A 20145-nucleotide genomic window follows, 5' to 3' on the forward strand; every position below is an offset into this window, starting at 1 on the left:
ATGGTCCCCTTAGGGTATCAAATACCTTGGCATACTAATAACACCCAGCCACAGGGATATTGTTGGAGAGAATATAAAAACCCTTACTTTTAAACATGAAGAATGGCTTTGCTAAATGGTCAAACATATATGTTTCATTATGGGGTCAAATTAATTATATTAAAATGTTGCTGGCACCTGTAATATATTATCTTCTAGCTCATCTCCCTCTATATATTCCAGATTCTTACTTTAAAGATATTGACAGGCATGTCCTAGATTTTCTTTGGGGTAACTCACAGATCCATTTAGGTATAAAAAAGACATTCCCCGCCACACCCAAAAGGAGGATATGGTATCCATAACTACAGGGGGTACTACTGGGCTATCAATGTCAAACATATCAGTATGTGGTTACCATATTGGAAGGGAGGGGCTAAACCAGGCTGGTACCAGATAGAGTCTGAGGCCTGTGGGGGAGTCTCGCCCTGGCTTGGACCACAACTGATGGATCACCCCAATGTTACAAACACCCGAACCTTGTGGGGTAAGATACATAGAGCTGGACACTGGGACCTTCATACATCGCCTCAGGCCCCCCTGTGGCAAAATAAGAGTATCCTAATTGGAAGTAAAACCATTTTGGGGTACAGTGGCAACAACTAGGAATCAATTATCTGTTGGATCTATTTGATGAGCATTCTAAGCAATTCTTAAGCTTTTCCCAAATTTCCAAGAAATATAAGTTGCCACAGAATACATTTTGGAGACACCTCCAGCTACGAAGTTTAGTCAATATGGTCGGGAAGCTCCCTTACTTGTCTCACTGCCAGCCCTATTGAAGAGATAATAAACAAGCAATTAACCCGTGAGGGTTGGTTCCAATAATGTATCATCATCTGCTACAGGAGCAATTGCATATCCCTATAAATAAGGTTAAAGTACATATATAGATACAGTACCAGTCAAAAGTTTGGACACAAGTACTCACTGCAGGGTTTTTCTTAATTTTTACAATTTTCTACAGTACCAGTCAAAAGTTTGGACACACTTACTCATTCCAGGGTTTCTTTTTTTGTGTAACTGTCAGAATGAGCCCAGTGTTGAGGGACTCTGAGATCCCAGGGGCATTACACACCTCAATAGCAGGGCATTAAATCACACATTCACACCCAGGGTTAAAAACAGGTCATCACACTGACAGCCAAAACAACGAGTTTTCACCATAACGACACAACAGCCGCAAAGGAAGGTATTAACACAGATCAAAGCAACAACATGAGCACACATCATTCTGAAAGCTGAAGAAGACTAGAGGAAAGGAAATGAACAAAGCAGCACAATGCAAACAGTAGCTTGGAGCCAGGGAGCCAAGACTGTGACTGCAATAGGTTTGTGTCCTTGGATACACTGTCGCCCTCTAGTGACGTCTGATTTAAATGCCTCATGTGTCCACTCACACATTGGAAAGTATTGGTGGGGATTAGGGTTAGGGGGCAGGTCTTACTAGGACGCAACTGTGGTTGAAAGGTGGGTTGAGGCGTCATTTTAGGAGAGACAAACTGAGGAACTTTGACTGGCTGTGCTGAGGTGGGGGTGGTGGTGGCCTGCACCGGAGACAAAACCCCAGCAAATACAGTATTCTCTACTGGAGCTGCAGACAACAGTTAGATCTGAAAAAATATTTGGATTCCGCAGGTAGTTTTACAGAGAGAAAGATGACTTTGTGCCAAGTGCCATCACTGCCTCAAAGCACCTCCTCATTAAGAGACATTCTCAATTTTGACCATGCATATTTCCATACAAAGATGTTCAACCCACCTTGCTCTAAGAGACTTTGTAAAACAGAAAAAAACTGGTTGAATATTTACTGCTTAATTTGAACACACTCTGGGGATCCCAAACTGCCACCAATTACAAGAGAACGAGTTTGAAAGAGTTGAACTACAAAGGATGACAATGATAGTACTGTAGAATGTACAGGAAGTGAATGCCCCTTACCACAACTGAATTCTTTGACACCAGACGCACGGACTCTGAACCCTGATTGGTCAACTTGCCGGCCACCTGGAGGTTGACTGGTGTGTTTCGGAAGTTGGAGTTGTCAGAGATGATGGCACCGGGCTTGGAGGTGTGGCTGATGGCAGTGACCGTGGAGGGGGGCTGCACCATGACAGAGGCAGGCATGGTGGGAGTGGCAGCTTTCAGCACTAGAGGTAGAGTCTTAGTGGTGATGACTGGGGTGACTGCCAGCATCTTCTGAAAAAATACAAATAAATAGTTGATAAATCGGAGACAGAAGAGAGAGAAATTAGATGAGATGGGGTCAAAAAAGGGAGTGGAAAAGTGAGCATAATAATGCTAAATCCAAGAAATATGAACTAATGTGAAGCCTAGTGACTCACTACTACGGCTACCTTTATTAAACCTTTCTCTGGAGGAGTGAATCTTTCCTCCCGGTTATATCAAACGCCACAGAAAATCTGCCAGCCGAGCACGTACATCTCACTAAGAGCTGGAGATAAATCTACAGAGTCATGAATGATGGAGGGTTGACAACATGGCTGTGTCTGTCTAGCGGGGAACGTGGTCCGCGAGGTCATAGGAAAGAAGAAGTACTACCTGAAAGAACTGGCATGGCTGAAGGACATCTGATAACGGAGCTAATGCCAGTACAGAGAACCATCCAGAGTATCGGGAACTTTTTCTTAGCATGATTCTTCACTCTCTATCTTTATAGTAGTAAACGATTATGAACACTGACAGGTTTGGGGCTTTTCAGGGCAGGCTAGTGTTGCAAACTTTCCCAAACAGCCTACGTTTTCCAGAAATCCTGGTTGGAGGATTCCTTGGATCAGGAGGGAATAAGCAGGAGAGAATAAGTTATCCAACAAGGAATCATCCAAATGGTATTTCTGAAAAACCTGGGAAAGTTTCAGGAATGTTTCTAGGCTACTGCAAAGTTATGACACAACAAGCCTTTGTGCAACATAACAAGCAGCTGAGTTGAGCTAAGGTTGACAGTGTCTGTGGACTTGTGTGGCTACCTGCTGCAGGGCCTGGGTGTGTGTGGTCTGCTGTAGGGCGAGCAGAGTGGCAGAGGAGGGGATCTGGAGGACGTGTTTGTCTGCAGCCGGCACCTGCACCGTCACCTCTGGCTCCTGTTTCACCAGCAGGTCCTTCCTCAGCTGCTCCACAACGCTTTTCTGGAGGACAGAAGTGAGAGGGGTAGAGAAAGAGTGGGAGTCGAAGAGGGGTGAAGGATGGTGAGAGAAGAGTGGGAAAAGAGCGGTGAAGAGCATGGGGAGTGAGAAGAGGGCGAGAGAGGGAGGGGTGTAGAGGATGGCGAGAGAAGAGGGGATGAAGGGAGAAGAAACAAGATGAAGGAAAGCGGATTGAATAAAACTCCAATTGAGTTTAGTGTCACTGTTCCCTTTAAATGTTCTGTACCCTTTTTTGGCAATAACCCCAACCGGTGATTAACAATGTATTATGGTAACTACTCAAAAGTCTCTTATATCAACATTTGCTAACAATTGGTTGTCAAATCAAATCACTTTCATTGTTCCACGTTGACATAGTTGATTAATTCATGTTGAGAATACTTGGCTTTAAGACCAAACCAACTTTTGTGTCTTAAATTTGAGGCCAGGGGCTCTGACCTTTCCCTTTGACAACAACTGCAGTTCTCACAAGAGCAGAATACCAAATTAGTATATGCAGCAATGCCAAGTCATTTATATAGCTAATTCCGCTACTACGCTAACTCGAAACGATTTTCCCGACAGGGAATTAGACCTGCTCTGAGGAGGGGTAGAGACTGGGGAGCAGAGGAACAGGCAAGTATGAAATAAGTACTGTTGCAGTGCACTCTCATTCTCTCTAGTAAATATTAACGCATGGAACAGGGCTTAGGCCATTGAATATGCATTCACTGTGTCAAACCAATACATTTGCGTACTTCCAGAAATGCATACTTCCAGCTGCTTCTCTTTGTTTTGCTCTTCATATTAGCTTCAGCATGCATAGAGCTGCCTTTCACACATTGTCATAACCTGTCATAATATGGTAATAACACTGTCATGACACATTTAAACCTGTTGTGACATATGGCATTATTTTATGCCTGGTTACAATCCCTACATAAGTGACAAAACCCACAAAACCAACCACACCATAGCTTACTAATCAACAGTATGTTGATGTTATACAACATTTTCTGAAACTAACCATATTAAATTATCATTGTTATTGCGCACAAATTGATGTCAGACATCCCTACCCAATGCTCTGTTGCTGATGACAGATGAATACAGGAGCAGATTTCAGGAGCAGGACGAGACACCCTCTTTTTGACTGATGACTGACATAAGGGCATGTACGTGAGAGGCCTATCTGGCTTATATGATTATGATGGTTATAATGCTTCTTGACAGTGTCATAAAGTGTATTTTCTTTGTCCAAGTAAAGTGACCGAGGATGGTCATAACCAGTGATAAACTAGATTCAGCGGATGGTCAGGGGGCTAGAACATAATCAGACAAATAGATTGCAAATTGACTTCAAGAAGCCTAAACAGATATAATATTTGACCAAACCTTGATTACATTTGGGGACATTCCCCTAAGTAGGGTGCCGTCTTTTGGATGGGATGTTAAAACGGGTGTCAGGACTAGAGGTCGACCGATTAATAATTATGGCCGATTTCAAGTTTTCATAACAATCGGAAATCGGTATTTTTGGGCGCCAATTTGCCGAAAAAAAATTATGTATACCTTTAATTAACTAGGCAAGTCAGTTAAGAACACATTCTTATTTTCAATGACGGCCTAGGAACGGTGGGTTAACTGCCTCGTTCAGGGGCAGAACGACAGATGTTCACCTTGTCAGCTCTGGAGATCCAATCTTGCAATCTTACAGTTAACTCATCCAACGCAATAACGACCTGCCTCTCTCTCTCGTTGCACTCCACAAGGAGACTGCCTATTACGGGAATGCATTAAGCCAAGGTAAGTTGCTAGCTAGCATTAAACTTATTTTATAAAAAACAATCAATCATAATCACTAGTTAACTACACATGGTTAACTAGATTATCTAGCGTGTCCTGCGTTGCATATAATCTGACTGAGCATACAAGCATACAAGTATCTAAGTATCTGCCTGAGCGGTGGTAGAAGCAGGCGCGTAAACATTCATTCAAACAGCACTTTCGTGCGTTTTGCCAGCAGCTCTTTGTTGTGCGTCAAGCATTGCACTGTTTATGACTTCAAGCCTATCAACTCCCGAGATGAGGCTGGTGTAACCGAAATGAAATGGCTAGCTAGTTAGCGCGCGCTAATTAATAGCGTTTCAAATGTCACTCGCTCTGAGCCTGTGGTTGTTTCCCTTGCTCTGCATGGGTAACACTGCTTCGAGTGTGGCTGCTGTCGATGTGTTCCTGGTTCGAGCCCAAGTAAGAGCGAGGAGAGGGACGGAAGCTATACTGTTTCACTGGCAATACTAAAGTGCCTATAAGAACATCCAATAGTCAAAGGTTAATGAAATACAAATGGTATAGAGGGAAATTCCTATAATATCTACAACCTAAAACTTCTTACCTGGGAATATTGAAGACTCATGTTAAAAGCTTTCATATGTTCTCATGTTCTGAGCAAGGAAGTGCGGGTATGCACTACCCTCTATAGAACTGCTAATATGGTCAGTTTCAGAAAATATTATATAACATAAACATACTGTTGATAAGTAAGCTATGGTGTGGAAGGTTTTGTGGGTTGTCACTTATGTAGGGATTGTGAACCGTTAGCTTTCTTACATAGCACATATTGCACTTTTACTTTCTTCTCCAACACTTTGTTTTTGCATTACTTAAACCAAACTGAACATGTTTCATTATTTACTTGAGGCTAAATTGATTTTATTGATGTATTATATTAAAATATATTATATATTATATAATATAATATATTAAAATTAAAATGTTAAGTGTTCATTCAGTATTGTTGTAATTGTCATGATTACAAATAAATAAATAAAAATTGGCCGATTAATCGGTATCGGCTTTTGTGGTCCTCCAATAAATCGGTATCGGCGTTGAAAAATCATAAATCGGTCGACCTCTAGTGCGGACTCTCAGTGGTGTCATAACTGTCCACGAAAATCCCAAAGATCAGATTTGCAATGAATAACTTCAATCAGACCCCCTCTCACCCGTAGAGGGGGATGGATATAACTAGTGGGGTTTAACAACTCACGTCCTGTTGTAAATCAAGGGAGAAGATCCAGCCTGCGCTCTCCAAATTCACCAAAGGATTGTGCTTTGTCTCAACATACCTTTTTCCCGCTGAAACTCTAACACATTCAAAAACAAATAGAAATGGAACAATGTTTCTAGTATATAATGTAGGGAATGGTCAGAGGCGATCTATAGAACACTTATGTCATTTTGTTTTGTGATATCATTACAAATGTTATAAAGGAAATACTGTAACTTGGAAAGTATACCCACTACATATTTGACGTTTCCATACTGTGCGTTGTGCATGTAATATTAAAAATGATTAGTGTTTTTGTTAAGGAAGGGATGTGATTTAGGAGATAATTGTTTTCCATAAGTTTGCACAGAGAGTAATCACCGCCCTGGAGTGAGGTCAGGGAGCGTGCCAGCCTGCCGGACCGCCCCTTTCGAGCAAAAAGGTATAAATTACGAGTTAAGAAAAAAACACATTGAACCAGGAAAAACGTGAAGCTATGGCTGCGCATTTAAATGGATTGAACATTGAATCTCAACATGAGGTAGAGACAAACTCACCTCCCTAATCAGCCATCACAGGTATGGCTGATTAGCTATCCTAAGTAAGATATCTTCAAAAGTGAATTTAAGTAGGATCATCCTGTTACTCTGCTCAACCATCAATACAGCTGGCTAATCCTATCTTCAAAGAAGTATCGTTAGGAGTGAATGGAAGGAAAATCAACTCATAAGATCTGTTCAGGATTACACGACAAGTCACCGGATACCGGACTACTACGAAGAAGGACAACAGGAGAAGAGTTGTTGGAACCATTTCGGACATTCAAATCAAACTTTATTTTCCACGTGTCCCGAATACAACAGGTGTCGACCTTACAATGAAATGCTTACTTACAAGCCCATAACCAACAATGCAGTTCAAGAAAGAGTTAAGAAAATATTTACAAAATAAACTAAAGTAAAAAAGTATATAAAATGTAACAATAAAATAACAAGGCTATATAAAGGGGGTACCGGTACTGAGTCAATGTGCGGGGGTACAGGTTAGTCGAGGTAATTTGTACATGTAGGTAGGGGTAAAGTGACTATGCATAGATAATAAACAGTGAGTAGCTGCAGTGTAAAAACAAATGGAGGGGGTCAATGTAAATAGTCCGGATGGCCATTTGATGAATTGTTCAGTGGCAGGTAGCCTAGTGGATAGAGTGTTGGGACAGTAACCAAAAGGTTGCTGGATTGAATCCTCGAGCTGACAAGGTAAAAATCTGTCGTTCTGCCCTTGAACAAGGCAGTTAACACACTGTTCCCTGGTAGGCCGTCATTGCAAATAAGAATTTGTTCTTAAATGACTTGCCTAGCTAAATAAAGGTTAAATAAATAAAAGTCTTATGGTTTGGGGGTAGAAGCTGTTAAGGAGCCTTTTGGTCCTATACTTGGCATCCCGGTATCGCTTGCAGTGCGGTAGCAGAGAGAACTGTCTATGACTTGGGTGACTGGAGTCTTGGACAATTTTTGTGACTTTCCTCTGACACCGCCTAGTATATAGGTCCTGGATGGCAAGAAGCTTGGCCCCAGTGATGTAGTGAGCCGTATGCACTACCCTCTGTAGCACCTTACGGTCAGATGCAGAACAGTTGCCACAGTGATGCAACCGGTCAGGATGCTCTCGATGGTGCAGCTGTAAACTTTTTGGGGGATTTGGGGACACATACCAAATCTTGTCTGTCTCCTGAGGTGAAAAAGGTGTTGTCGTGCCCTCTTTACGGCTGTCTTGGTGTGTTTGGACCATGATTCAGTGGTTCCTCCTTTAAAAGTTGCGATCTTACACCGCAGGACTTAGAGGTACCTAGCATCACGGCTTCATTGCTCCAGACCACCGCAAGGGGAGTTAGAGCACTTATTATGCATTTGGGTCCCAAGGTTTTTATATGACCAATCATATCGAGTAGTTCCAATGACGAATTTGACACAAGCCCCCCGTCGCTGGTGACTTTCTTCAGCAAAGATGGCTGACAAAACATTACAGTGGAAGCAAATGAAAGTAATTATAACATCATAACGAGTCAAGCAAAAAACATACAATTGGGAGGAATATGTCAATGTAGAGACACATTTTTTTTTTATACGAAAATCGCTATTTAGTAAGTTAGCTGACTAGCTAATATTAGCCAGCTAACTAGCTAGTGTTATGACATGAGTATGAAATTGTAATTCATGTTGTTTAATGTTTTAGGGACTCCTGAGAAAACCTGAAACAGTGGATGTAAAGAATCTAGCTAGCTAAAGCATTTACTGCAAATTGAATGTACAATTGTGTAAGCTTGCCTTGCTTATACTTTCCATGCAATGCTGCTGAAGTAACATAGCTAGCTAACTATTTACTTGCTTATTGTGTAGTGGAGGATACAAATAAATGGATGCATATGGATGTGTAGCTAGCTACAGTATGTAGCCGATCTGCGTATGGACCCTAAAACATTTGGTATGAATATTAGTTCAGAACCTATGAACCTCAGCTATCATAGTTGTTATATTGACATCAAGACTGAATGGCATTAATCAAGCCTATGGATTGAGTAGACTATAATAACTTTATTGTGCCAAGGATGCAAGTCCTATATACATGCAGTTATTACCAGGCATTAGATCCCCACATTGTAGCCTGTACATTGAATATACAGTGGGGCAAAAAAGTATTTAGTCAGCCACCAATTGTGCAAGTTCTCCCACTTAAAAAGATGAGAGAGGCCTGTAATTTTCATCATAGGTACACTTAAACTATGACCGACAAAATGAGAAAAAAAATCCAGAAAATCACATTGTAGGATTTTTAATGAATTTATTTGCAAATTATGGTGGAAAATAAGTATTTGGTCAATAACGTTTTCTGTAAGTCTTCACAAGGTTTTCACACACTGTTGCTGGTATTTTGGCCCATTCCTCCATGTAGATCTCCTCTAGAGCAGTGATGTTTTGGGGCTGTTGCTAGGCAACAGTGAAAGTTCAAATCCCTCCAAAGATTTTCTATGGGGTTGAGATCTGGAGACTGGCTAGGCCACTCCAGGACCTTGAAATGCTTCTTACGAAGCCACTCCTTCGTTGCCCGGGCGGTGTGTTTGGGATCATTGTCATGCTGAAAGACCCAGCCACGTTTCATCTTCAATGCCCTTGCTGATGGAAGGAGGTTTTCACTCAAAATCTCATGATACATGGCCCCATTCATTCTTTCCTTTACACGGATCAGTCGTCCTGGACCCTTTGCAGAAAAACAGCCCCAGATCATGATGTTTCCACCCCCATGCTTCACAGTAGGTATGGTGTTCTTTGGATGCAACTCAGCATTCTTTGTCCTCCAAACACGACCAGTTGAGTTTTTACCAAAAAGTTATATTTTGGTTTCATCTGACCATATGACATTCTCCCAATCTTCTTCTGTTTCATCCAAATGCTCTCTAGCAAACTTCAGACGGGCCTGGACATGTACTGGCTTAAGCAGGGGGACACGTCTGGCACTGCAGGATTTGAGTCCCTGGCGGCGTAGTGTGTTACTGATGGTAGGCTTTGTTACTTTGGTCCCAGCTCTCTGCAGGTCATTCACTGTGGTTCTGGGATTTTTCTCACCATTCTTGTGTTCATTTTGACCCCACGGGGTGAGATCTTGCGTGGAGCCCCAGATCTAGGGAGATTATCAGTGGTCTTGTATGTCTTCCATTTCCTAATAATTGCTCCCACAGTTGATTTCTTCAAACCAAGCTGCTTACCTATTGCAGATTCAGTCTTCCCAGCCTGGTGCAGGTCCTCAATTTTGTTTCTGGTTTCCTTTGACAGCTCTTTGGTCTTGGCCATAGTGGAGTTTGGAGTGTGGCTGTTTGAGGTTGTGGACAGGTGCCTTTTTTATACTGATAACAAGTTCAAACAGGTGCCATTAATACAGGTAACGAGTGGAGGACAGAGGAGCCTCTTAAAGAAGAAGTTACAGGTCTGTGAGAGCCAGAAATCTTGCTTGTTTGTAGGTGACCAAATACTTATTTTCCACCATAATTTGCAAATTAATTAATTAAAAATCCTACAATGTGATTTTCTGGATTTTTTTTCTCATTTTGTCTGTCATAGTTGAAGTGTACCTATGATGAAAATTACAGGCCTCTCTCATCTTTTTAAGTGGGAGAACTTGCAGAATTGGTGGCTGACTAAATACTTTTTTGCCCCACTGTATTCACTGATTATGTACTCTTCCTTGGCAAATAAATGTGAGGTTCAGGTATGAATCTCTGTGAGACATTCTTTTTCAGTCATATCCAATACCAGGTGTATCAAACAAATTCTATGAATTATGGTGCGTCTGCAAGTATGTATTACATTTATACACTTAAGTGTTTACCACTCCTGCTCCTGGGACATCAATGATTACACATTGTAACTATGCAATAGACTAGAGACATGATTTAAGTAAAGGCTGATTTGTAATTCATATATACAGATAAAAAAACAGTACACTATACTTCCTATGCATATCTAACTCCCTTCATCTGCATTAAACTGAGGACACAGGATAGTATTTCAAAGAGATACTTAATTTCAACCAGTGGAGAATGTGAAACACTTTACTGAAAGTTCATTATCCAGGTGTTAGAAATATATAATACATGCATTATAAATATTATATTCTAAAATACAAGTTCAATTTGTACACTTCAAAGCACAGCGTTATTTCAAAAAAAGAGGTAGAAAAATGAGATGGAAGGAGAGGTGTAGAAGACTGACAGGGAAAGAGGTAAGAGCAGAGAGGAGCTGGGAAGACAGCATATGATTAATGAATTACAGTGCTACAGTGCTAGTGTCTCTAGCGGTGTCTCCTAACCAGCCTCTGGCCCCCAGTTGGCCCGAAGGTTATCCTAAGAGTGGGTGAGGTGGCGATGATGGAACTGGCTTCCTCTCTCACATCAAAACATACCTGCAGACGAGAGACAGATGGATAGAGAGAGAGCATTATTAAGCTTTGTTTGTTTTTTTCTAACATGGTCAGTCATCATAAAATACAAATATATCAAGATAGCTAGCTAATATGAAGTTAGGTAGCTGGTCAAATGTAATTAACTTAGCTAGCTATCTATACAGTGTGTAAACTAGCTAGCTATGTTAGCAGCTCAATTGGGTTAAAATGCACTGTAGCTAGTTACTGTAGCTAATAGTACATTGTTTCTACAACCTTGAATAGGTTCTCCCAGCCATGTGGACGATTGAAAACAGGGCAGCAAAGTACGTCTGTTACCAGAACGGTTTAGAGCATATTACTATTGCCTGTGAATAACCAGACCTTCATACAAACTTGCTATGCTGTATTCTTGACGCACAACTGAATGTGCTGCCATATCCTGCCAGCAAGCCCACAAGCGAGCCACTCAGGCAGACAATGAAACGTGGAAGAGGGCGAAGAATGAGATGGGAATAACAATCCAGGCTATTTAACAAGTGGAAAGGGGGAAAAGTATCATTATTATTATTAACATTAACCCTGCATTATAATTATATAAAAGCCCCTTAGATATTTAGTGTTTCGACAGCTGGAGGCATTTTGTTTTCCACAAGCCTGCTACAGTACGTAGCAGGCTGTGAATTGCAAACAATGTTTCTAGGAAGGGCTATTAGCTGAACAATAGACTATTCAACCTTTACTAAAGAATTGTCTAATGTCATGAGTAAATGTGAGTAATGTGCTAATGTCATGAGTAATGTGCTGTTAAAAGTGGTGTATGCCTTATTTATTTAAAGAGCATATTGCATTTAGAAGCAATAGGATTTGAAGCAAAAGCATACAACTATTTTAGCACCCTTTCGCACTGCTCTGAGACAAGCATGGGGACTGGTCTTGATAAATCAATGTGATTTTTATTTTCACTGAATCTCCGTTTGGGTATTGGTTAGACTGGAATTTAAAAATGTGGGTGCCGAAATGCTCTTAGTGTAACCTTTATTTGACTAGACAAGTAAGTCAAGAACAAATTCTTATTTACAAGGACAGCATACTCCTTCCTCCCCGTCGGGGAATTGAACCCCAGTCTCCCACGTATCCGCATTCTTTAGAACAGCCATTATTGAAGGTACTTGAGGTCACCGAGAGAGTCTGGACATGGACTGCTCTCCTTTATGTAAGGAATTAGACACTTTCCCCATGTTTATTACAGTATGTATTGTAGGCTATGTTTTCTTGTCAGACTGCACAGTCCACTAATAAACAAATGCAGGTGGCTTATATCTTCAAAATGCTTGAAATGCTTTATTATCCAAATGTAAAAGCATATACTGTACAGTAATGTATTTCTTCATCAGCTTCTGCTAATAAAATAATGATAAAAAAATACTCTTTAAAACTGCAGATGTTGATTTAGTTATGGATCCATAACGAATTACTATGGGAATAAATATCACTGAATTACAGAATTATTGGAACAAAATTGTCTAATGAATGCAAACACATTGTTGCTTACTGGAAAACTATTTCAAACACACGTAGGCACATTGTACAGCATCATTACGGCTATTAGCAGGGCTATATTTTGGCCCTTAATTCAGATTACAATTGCTCACTGTCGTTTTTTTGGAAACAAAATCATCTCCAAAATATATACACGTGTATAGCCTTCCCGCTGTGGGCGTCTATTTCAGCACCGTTTCTCGCTGCTCTGAGACAAGCATGGAGAAACTAAAATGTTCAAATATTCCATGATATTCTTAAAATATATGTTGACTGAATATAAGAAAGTGATCTCTGCTAAATAATCTTGTTTGATTTATTTCTAGAGAAACCTTTCTAAATAACAAACTGGCTTTATTTACAAATTAGTGAGAATGTCTCACCCCATGTTCAAGAATTGCCTCTCGTTCCCTCTACGTTAAATACAATTTAAATCTCCAAAATATCATTTTTCAACAAAGCAATTATTATTATTATTAATTCATTTAGAATTATATAAAAGCCCCTTAGATATACACAGATGTTCTCACAGATCCTAAAGGAAAATGCCCCTTAGATATTAATTTATTATTGGCAGAGAATCACATCATTGCATTTTTTTTTTTAGATACCCTGTAGGCCTACCTACCATAGGCGAAATATATATATATTTTTTAGATACCCTGTAGGCCTACCATAGGCGAAATGAGTATTGGTAACACTACAATTAGGGTGAGGAAATGTTATGCCGCTTAGAAATTCATTTAGAATCCTCCAATCCTCTTATGTTGTCACCTACTCCCGAGCGCAATATTTTCCAATCCATCCTAATGGAAACCCTGAGGGTTTCGTTTAAAAAATTTAGACACGCACCTGAATGTACCATACACTAAAGAGAAGTCGCTATCTGTTTTATGGGCTTGCTGAAAGCTGCCTATATACAGTGGGGCAAAAAAGTATTTAGTCAGCCACCAATTGTGCAAGTTCTCCCACTTGAGAGGCCTGTAATTTATCATAGGTACACTTCAACTATGACAGACAAAATGCGATTTTTATAATGAAGGATTTTTTATGAATTTATTTGCAAATTATGGTGGAAAATAAGTATTTGGTCACCTACAAACAAGCAAGATTTCTGGCTCTCACAGACCTGTAACTAATTCTTTAAGAGGCTCCTCTGTCCTCCACTCGTTACCTGTATTAATGGCACCTGTTTGAACTTGTTATCAGTATAAAAAAGGCACCTGTCCACAACCTCAAACAGTCACACTCCAAACTCCACTATGGCCAAGACCAAAGAGCTGTCAAAGGACACCAGAAACAAAATTGTAGACCCGCACCAGGCTGGGAAGACTGAATCTGCAATTGGTAAGCAGCTTGGTTTGAAGAAATCAACTGTGGGAGCAATTATTAGGAAATGGAAGACATACAAGACCACTGATAATCTCCCTCGATCTGGGGCTCCACGCAAGATCTTACCCCGTGGGGTCAAAATGATCACAAGAACGGTGAGCAAAAATCCCAGAACCACACGGGGGGGACCTAGTGAATGACCTGCAGAGAGCTGGGACCAAAGTAACAAAGCCTACCATCAGTTACACCCTACGCCGCCAGGGACTCAAATCCTACAGTGCCAGACGTGTCCCCCTGCTTAAGCCAGTACATGTCCAGGCCCGTCTGAAGTTTGCTAGAGAGCATTTGGATGATCCAGAAGAAGATTGGGAGAATGTCATATGGTCAGATGAAACCAAAATATAACTTTTTGGTAAAAACTCAACTGGTTGTGTTTGGAGGACAAAGAATGCTGAGTTGCATCCAAAGAACACCATGCTTACTGTGAAGCATGGGGGTGGAAACATCAAGCTTTGGGACCAGGACGACTGATCCGTGTAAAGGAAAGAATGAATGGGGCCATGTATCGTGAGATTGAGTGAAATCCTCCTTCCATCAGCAAAGGCATTGAAGATGAAACGTGGCTGGGTCTTTCAGCATGACAATGATCCCAAACACACTGCCCGGGCAATGAAGGACTAGCTTCGTAAGAAGCATTTCAAGGTCCTGGAGTGGCCTAGCCAGTCTCTAGATCTAAACCCAATAGAAAATCTTTGGAGGGAGTTGAAAGTCTGTGTTGCCCAGCAACAGCCCCAAAACATCACTGCTCTAGAGGGGATCTGCATGGAGGAATGGGCCAAAATACCAGCAAGTGTGTGAAAACTTTGTGAAGACTTACAGAAAACGTTTGACCTCTGTCATTGCCAACAAAAGGTATTTAACAAAGTATTGAGATAAACTTTTGTTATTTACCAAATACTTATTTTCCACCATAATTTGCAAATAAATTCATAAAAAAATCCTACAATGTGATTTTCTGGATTTTTTTTCTCATTTTGTCAGTCATAGTTGAAGTGACCTATGATGAAAATTACAGGCCTCTCATCTTTTTAAGTGGGAGAACTTGCACAATTGGTGGCTGACTAAATACTTTTTTGCCCAACTGTATAGCCAAAACAGAAAGATAAATGCGGTCAGAGACCTACTGAGCCTGCCTGGCAAGGTTGGTCCTACAAAGCCAAAGCCCCCTGATGGGAGAGCATAATATACAAGGAAATTCTCAAAGCTGCTAATGAGAACCTTGACGACCTTGTACCAAGCCGGTGGGGATTCTGGTGGGGTGCCTCCACCAAGGAAGTGGCAGTGCTGGCAACACTAGCTGCAGTAAGAGAGGGGTCATACTATTGTGGCCCTGTTGGCACTAAATAATCAAAGCTGACTGCACAGAGATGTTTGGGGAAATGGTCACAAACGGGGGACCAGCGTCTGTGTTTCAGGGGAGCGGGGGTGGATCTGATCTCCATCACCTTGGACTTGACCATGGCACATTTTTTCAAATTTTTGCTCAATCTTGCATTCTTTCTCAAACAGCTGTAACTGTATATTCATTCATAAAGCAGGTCCTTTCCTGAGTTAGGCTCTGGGATGTAACAACCTTTGAGCATCTGAGCTTATGGTTGAGAATGGGGGAAAAGGGGTTGAGTGTGTGTGTGTATCCCACATCTGTTGCAAGGGGGTAAGGATGTGTCATGACTTGCCCTTTTGGGTGAGAATCATAGGTGCCAGATTCCCCCCCACACCCACCACCAGTATTATGATGGTCGTAAATACCTTGTAGAAACTCTGCCTTTGGGTTTGGCAGGATTGAGGGGAAAGAAACCTCTGTTACAAGGAGATTCCTCCCAGCAAAATGGTAAAATCAAAAGGTTGAATAGTGAAACAATACTTCTGTAATCCAAACAGTTGGAAATGGAGGGGGGGCTTAAACAATCCTGTCGAATTTGTTCTAATTTGTGATGTACAACAACATCTCTGAATGTGCATATTTCCCAGTGATCAGATTCACATCCAAATGTTGGGGAACTTATATGATTGAATATGAAACTATTTGTGAAAAGATTAAATGTGATTTTAGCCTTATAAATGAGAGAATTGTTTTTCATGTAAAGTCTTAACTAGCCATCGACCACACCTGCGTGAGCACAGACATTATGTCGGCGTCATGGAACGCCCCCTTTTCGCAATAAAACCCACTTCTAAATGTGTATTAGACCAGACAGCGTGAAGCGGTGGCTACATGGCTGAGAAATGGTTTAAAACTAGAGACAAAGCAGGCAGATGTTGTCACGAATGGTTAAGAAATCTACAAAACTAAAGTACAGAGAACGTGCGTCCCCACAATGAAATGGCTACCACTCTATAGGCCAGCGAGACAAACAGGGTGAGCTGAAATGTATGGAATGGCTAGACACTGAAACTTTCTTGAGTGAAGAAAATTAAGACTACACAGGAACAGTCAGTCTGCAGCTGTTTAAGTACAATGCTCAAAAAAAAGGGAACACTAAAATAACACATCCTGAATCTGAATCTGAAATATTCTTATTAAATACTTTTTTCTTTACATAGTTGAATGTGCTGACAACAAAATCACACAAAAATTAATCAATGGAAATCAAATTTATCAACCCATGGAGGTCTGGATTTGGAGTTAAATTAAAGTGGAAAACCACACTACAGGCTGATCCAACTTTGATGTAATGTCCTTAAAACAAGTAAAAATTAGGCTCGGTAGTGTGTGTGGCCTCCACGTGCCTGTAAGACCTCCCTACAACGCCTGGGCATGCTCCTGATGCGGTGGCGGATGGTCTCATGAGGGGTCTCCTCCCAGACCTGGACTAAAGCATCTGCCAACTCCTGGACAGTCTGTGGTGCAACAGGTGGGGGTTGTGCTTACAGCCCAACACCATGCAGGACGTTGTGGCGTTGGTGGATGGAGCGAGACATGATGTCCCAGATGTGCTCAATTGGATTCAGGTCTGGGGAACGGGCGGGCCAGTCCATAGCATCAATGCCTTCCTTTTGCAGGAACTGCTGACACACTCCAGCCACATTGTCTTTCATTAGGAGGAACCCAGGGCCAACCGCACCAGCATATGGTCTCACAAGGGGTCTGAGGATCTCATCTCGGTACCTAATGGCAGTCAGGCTACCTCTGGCGAGCACATGGAGGGCTGTGTGGCCCCCCAAAGAAATTCCACCCCACACTATGACTGACCCACCTCCAAACCGGTCATGCTGGAGGATGTTGCAGGCAGCAGAACGTTCTCCACGGCGTCTCCAGACTCTGTCACGTGCTCAGTGTGAACCTGCTTTCATCTGTGAAGAGCACAGGGCGCCAGTGGCGAATTTCCCAATCTTGGTGTTCCCTGGCAAATGCCAAACGTCCTGCATGGTGTTGGGCTGTAAGCACAACCCCCACCTGTGGACATCGGGCCCTCATACCACCCTCATGGAATCTGTTTCTGACCGTTTGAGCAGACACATGCACATTTGTGGCCTGCTGGAGGTCATTTTGCAGGGCTCTGGCAGTGCTCCTCCTTGCACAAAGGCAGAGGTAGCGGTCCTGCTGCTGGGTTGTTGCCCTCCTACGGCCTCCTCCACGTCTCCTGAAGTACTGGCCTGTCTCCTGGTAGCGCCTCCATGCTCTGGACACTACGCTGACAGACACAGCAAACCTTCTTGCCACAGCCTGCATTGATGTGCCATCCTGGATGAGCTGCACTACCTGAGCCACTTGTGTGGGTTGTAGACTCCGTCTCATGCTACCACTAGAGTGAAAGCACCGCCAGCATTCAAAAGTGACCAAAACATCAGCCAGGAAGCATAGGAACTGAGAAGTGGTCTGTGGTCACCACCTGCAGAACCACTCCTTTATTGGGGGTGTCTTGCTAATTGCCTATAATTTCCACCTGTTGTCTATTCCATTTGCACAACAGCATGTGAAATGTATTGTCAATCAGTGTTGCTTCCTAAGTGGACAGTTTGATTTCACAGAAGTGTGATTGACTTGGAGTTACATTGTGTTGTTTAAGTGTTCCCTTTATTTTTTTGAGCAGTGTATAACAAATGATCAATCTTACAAGCAATACAAGACTCTATTATTATGGTGGGAGATTATAATACTGTTTTAAATTCCTCAATGGACAGCAAAGGAAATCATGAATGTCATGGATATATTGGAACTAATAGATATATGGAGGCTTAAATATCCTGACCTAGTGAGACATACATGGCGGAGGCTCAATCAAGCTAGTCATCTTGACTTCTTTCTTATGTCATTCTCATTGGCACCAAAAGTGTGTTGAAAGTAGGGCTGGACAATATGGACTAAAAGTAATATCTACATTCCTTTTCAAAGGTTTGGACGATTCATGATATATATCTTGATTAGAGGTTGACCGATTATGGTTGATTAATTAGGGCCGATTAAGTTTTCATAACAATTGGTAATTGACAACAATTTTGGATGCTGATTTTGGCCAATTACATTGCAATCCATGAGGAAACTGCATGGCAGGCTGACCACCTGTTACACGGGTGCAGCGTCAAAAGGACCTTGGCTCCTTGCAGCCATGGAAAGTTGCTAGCTAGCATTAAACTTATCTTATAAAAAAACAAATCAACCTTCACATAATCAATAGTTAACTACACATGGTTGATGATATTACTAGGTTAACTAGCTTGTTCTGTTTTGCATATAATCAATGCGGTGCCTGTTAATTTATCAACGAGTCACAGCCTACTTAAACTTCACCAAACGGGTGATTTAACAAAAGCACATTCACGAAAACAATCACAGTCGTTGCACAAATGTACCTAACCATAAACATCAATGCCTTTCTTAAAATCAATACACAGAAGTATATTTTTTTTAAACCTGCTAATTTAGTTCAAATAAATGCATGTTAGCAGGCAATATTAACTAGGGAAATTGTGTCACTTCTCTTGCGTCCAGTGCAAGCAGAGTCAGGGTATATGCAACAGTTTGGGTCGCCTGGCTCGTTGCGAACTGTGTTTCTTCCTGACAAAGACCGTAATTAATTTGCCAGAATTTTACATAATTATGACATAACATTGAAGGTTGTGCAATGTAACAGCAGTATTTAGACTTAGGGTTGCCACCAGTTCGATAAAATACGGAACGATTCTGTATTTCAGTGAAAGAATAAACATTTTGTTTTCGAAATGATCGTTTCCGAATTTGACCATATTAATGACCAAAGGCTCGTATTTATGTGTGTTTATTACAATTAAGTCTATGATTTGACATTTGATAGAGCAGTCTGACTGAGCGGTGGGGGGCAACAGCAGGCTCGTAAGCATTCATTCAAACAGCACTTTACCGCGTTTGCGAGCCGGTCTTAGCGATGCTTGATGCACAGCGCTGTTTATGACTTCAAGCAAACCGAGATTTGGCTCGCAATACTAAAGTGCCTATAAGAACATCCAATAGTCAAAGGTATATGAAATACAAATGGTAGAGAGAAATAGTTGACGCGTCATAATTCCTATAATAACTACAACCTAAAACTTAACTGGGAATATTGAAGAACTGGGAATATTGAACCACCAGCTTTCATATGTTCTCATGTTCTGAGCAAGGAACTTAAACGTTAGCTTTTTTGCATGGCACATATTGCACTTTTACTTTCTTTTCCAACATTGTGTTTTTGTATTATTTAAACCAAATTGAACATGTTTCATTATTTATTTGAGACTAAATAGATTTTATTGATGTATTAAGTTAAAATAAAAGGGTTCACTGTTCATTCAGTATTGTTGTAATTGTCATTCTTACAAATATATATACATAAAAATCGGCCGATAAATCTGTATTGGCTTTTTATGGTCCTCCAATAATAGGTATCGATATTGAAAAATCATAAATCGGTCGACCTCTAATCTCGATTTCTTGTTTTTCTCTAAACAAATTTGTAAAAAGGCCAAGACATAATTCTTAATTGAATTTTCTTGATTAAAATGTAAAAAAATATACAAGGCCTCAAAGCCTATTTGTGCAACACAAATGAACAACACACACCCACAAGTCTATTCTATTGCTTAGCCATG

The 20145-nt window shown here is 41.1% G+C and overlaps 1 protein-coding gene across 6 annotated transcripts in view; it reads right to left on the reverse strand.

The window, feature by feature from the left end:
* The window catches only part of LOC110525336 (PHD finger protein 21A), a 110848-nt gene that overhangs the window by 39311 nt on the left and 51392 nt on the right, over positions 1–20145 (reverse strand). For all 6 annotated transcript variants that reach the window (XM_036980401.1, XM_036980413.1, XM_036980403.1 and 3 more), the window contains 2 exons: positions 3027–3185; positions 1981–2238 (listed from right to left, as the gene is read on the reverse strand). In XM_036980401.1, the coding sequence (XP_036836296.1) occupies positions 1981–2238; positions 3027–3185 (417 nt within the window). The remainder of the gene's footprint in view (positions 1–1980; positions 2239–3026; positions 3186–20145) is intronic.

Source organism: Oncorhynchus mykiss, chromosome 1 (assembly GCF_013265735.2).
Source record: "Oncorhynchus mykiss isolate Arlee chromosome 1, USDA_OmykA_1.1, whole genome shotgun sequence".
NCBI classification, from domain to species: domain Eukaryota; kingdom Metazoa; phylum Chordata; class Actinopteri; order Salmoniformes; family Salmonidae; genus Oncorhynchus; species Oncorhynchus mykiss.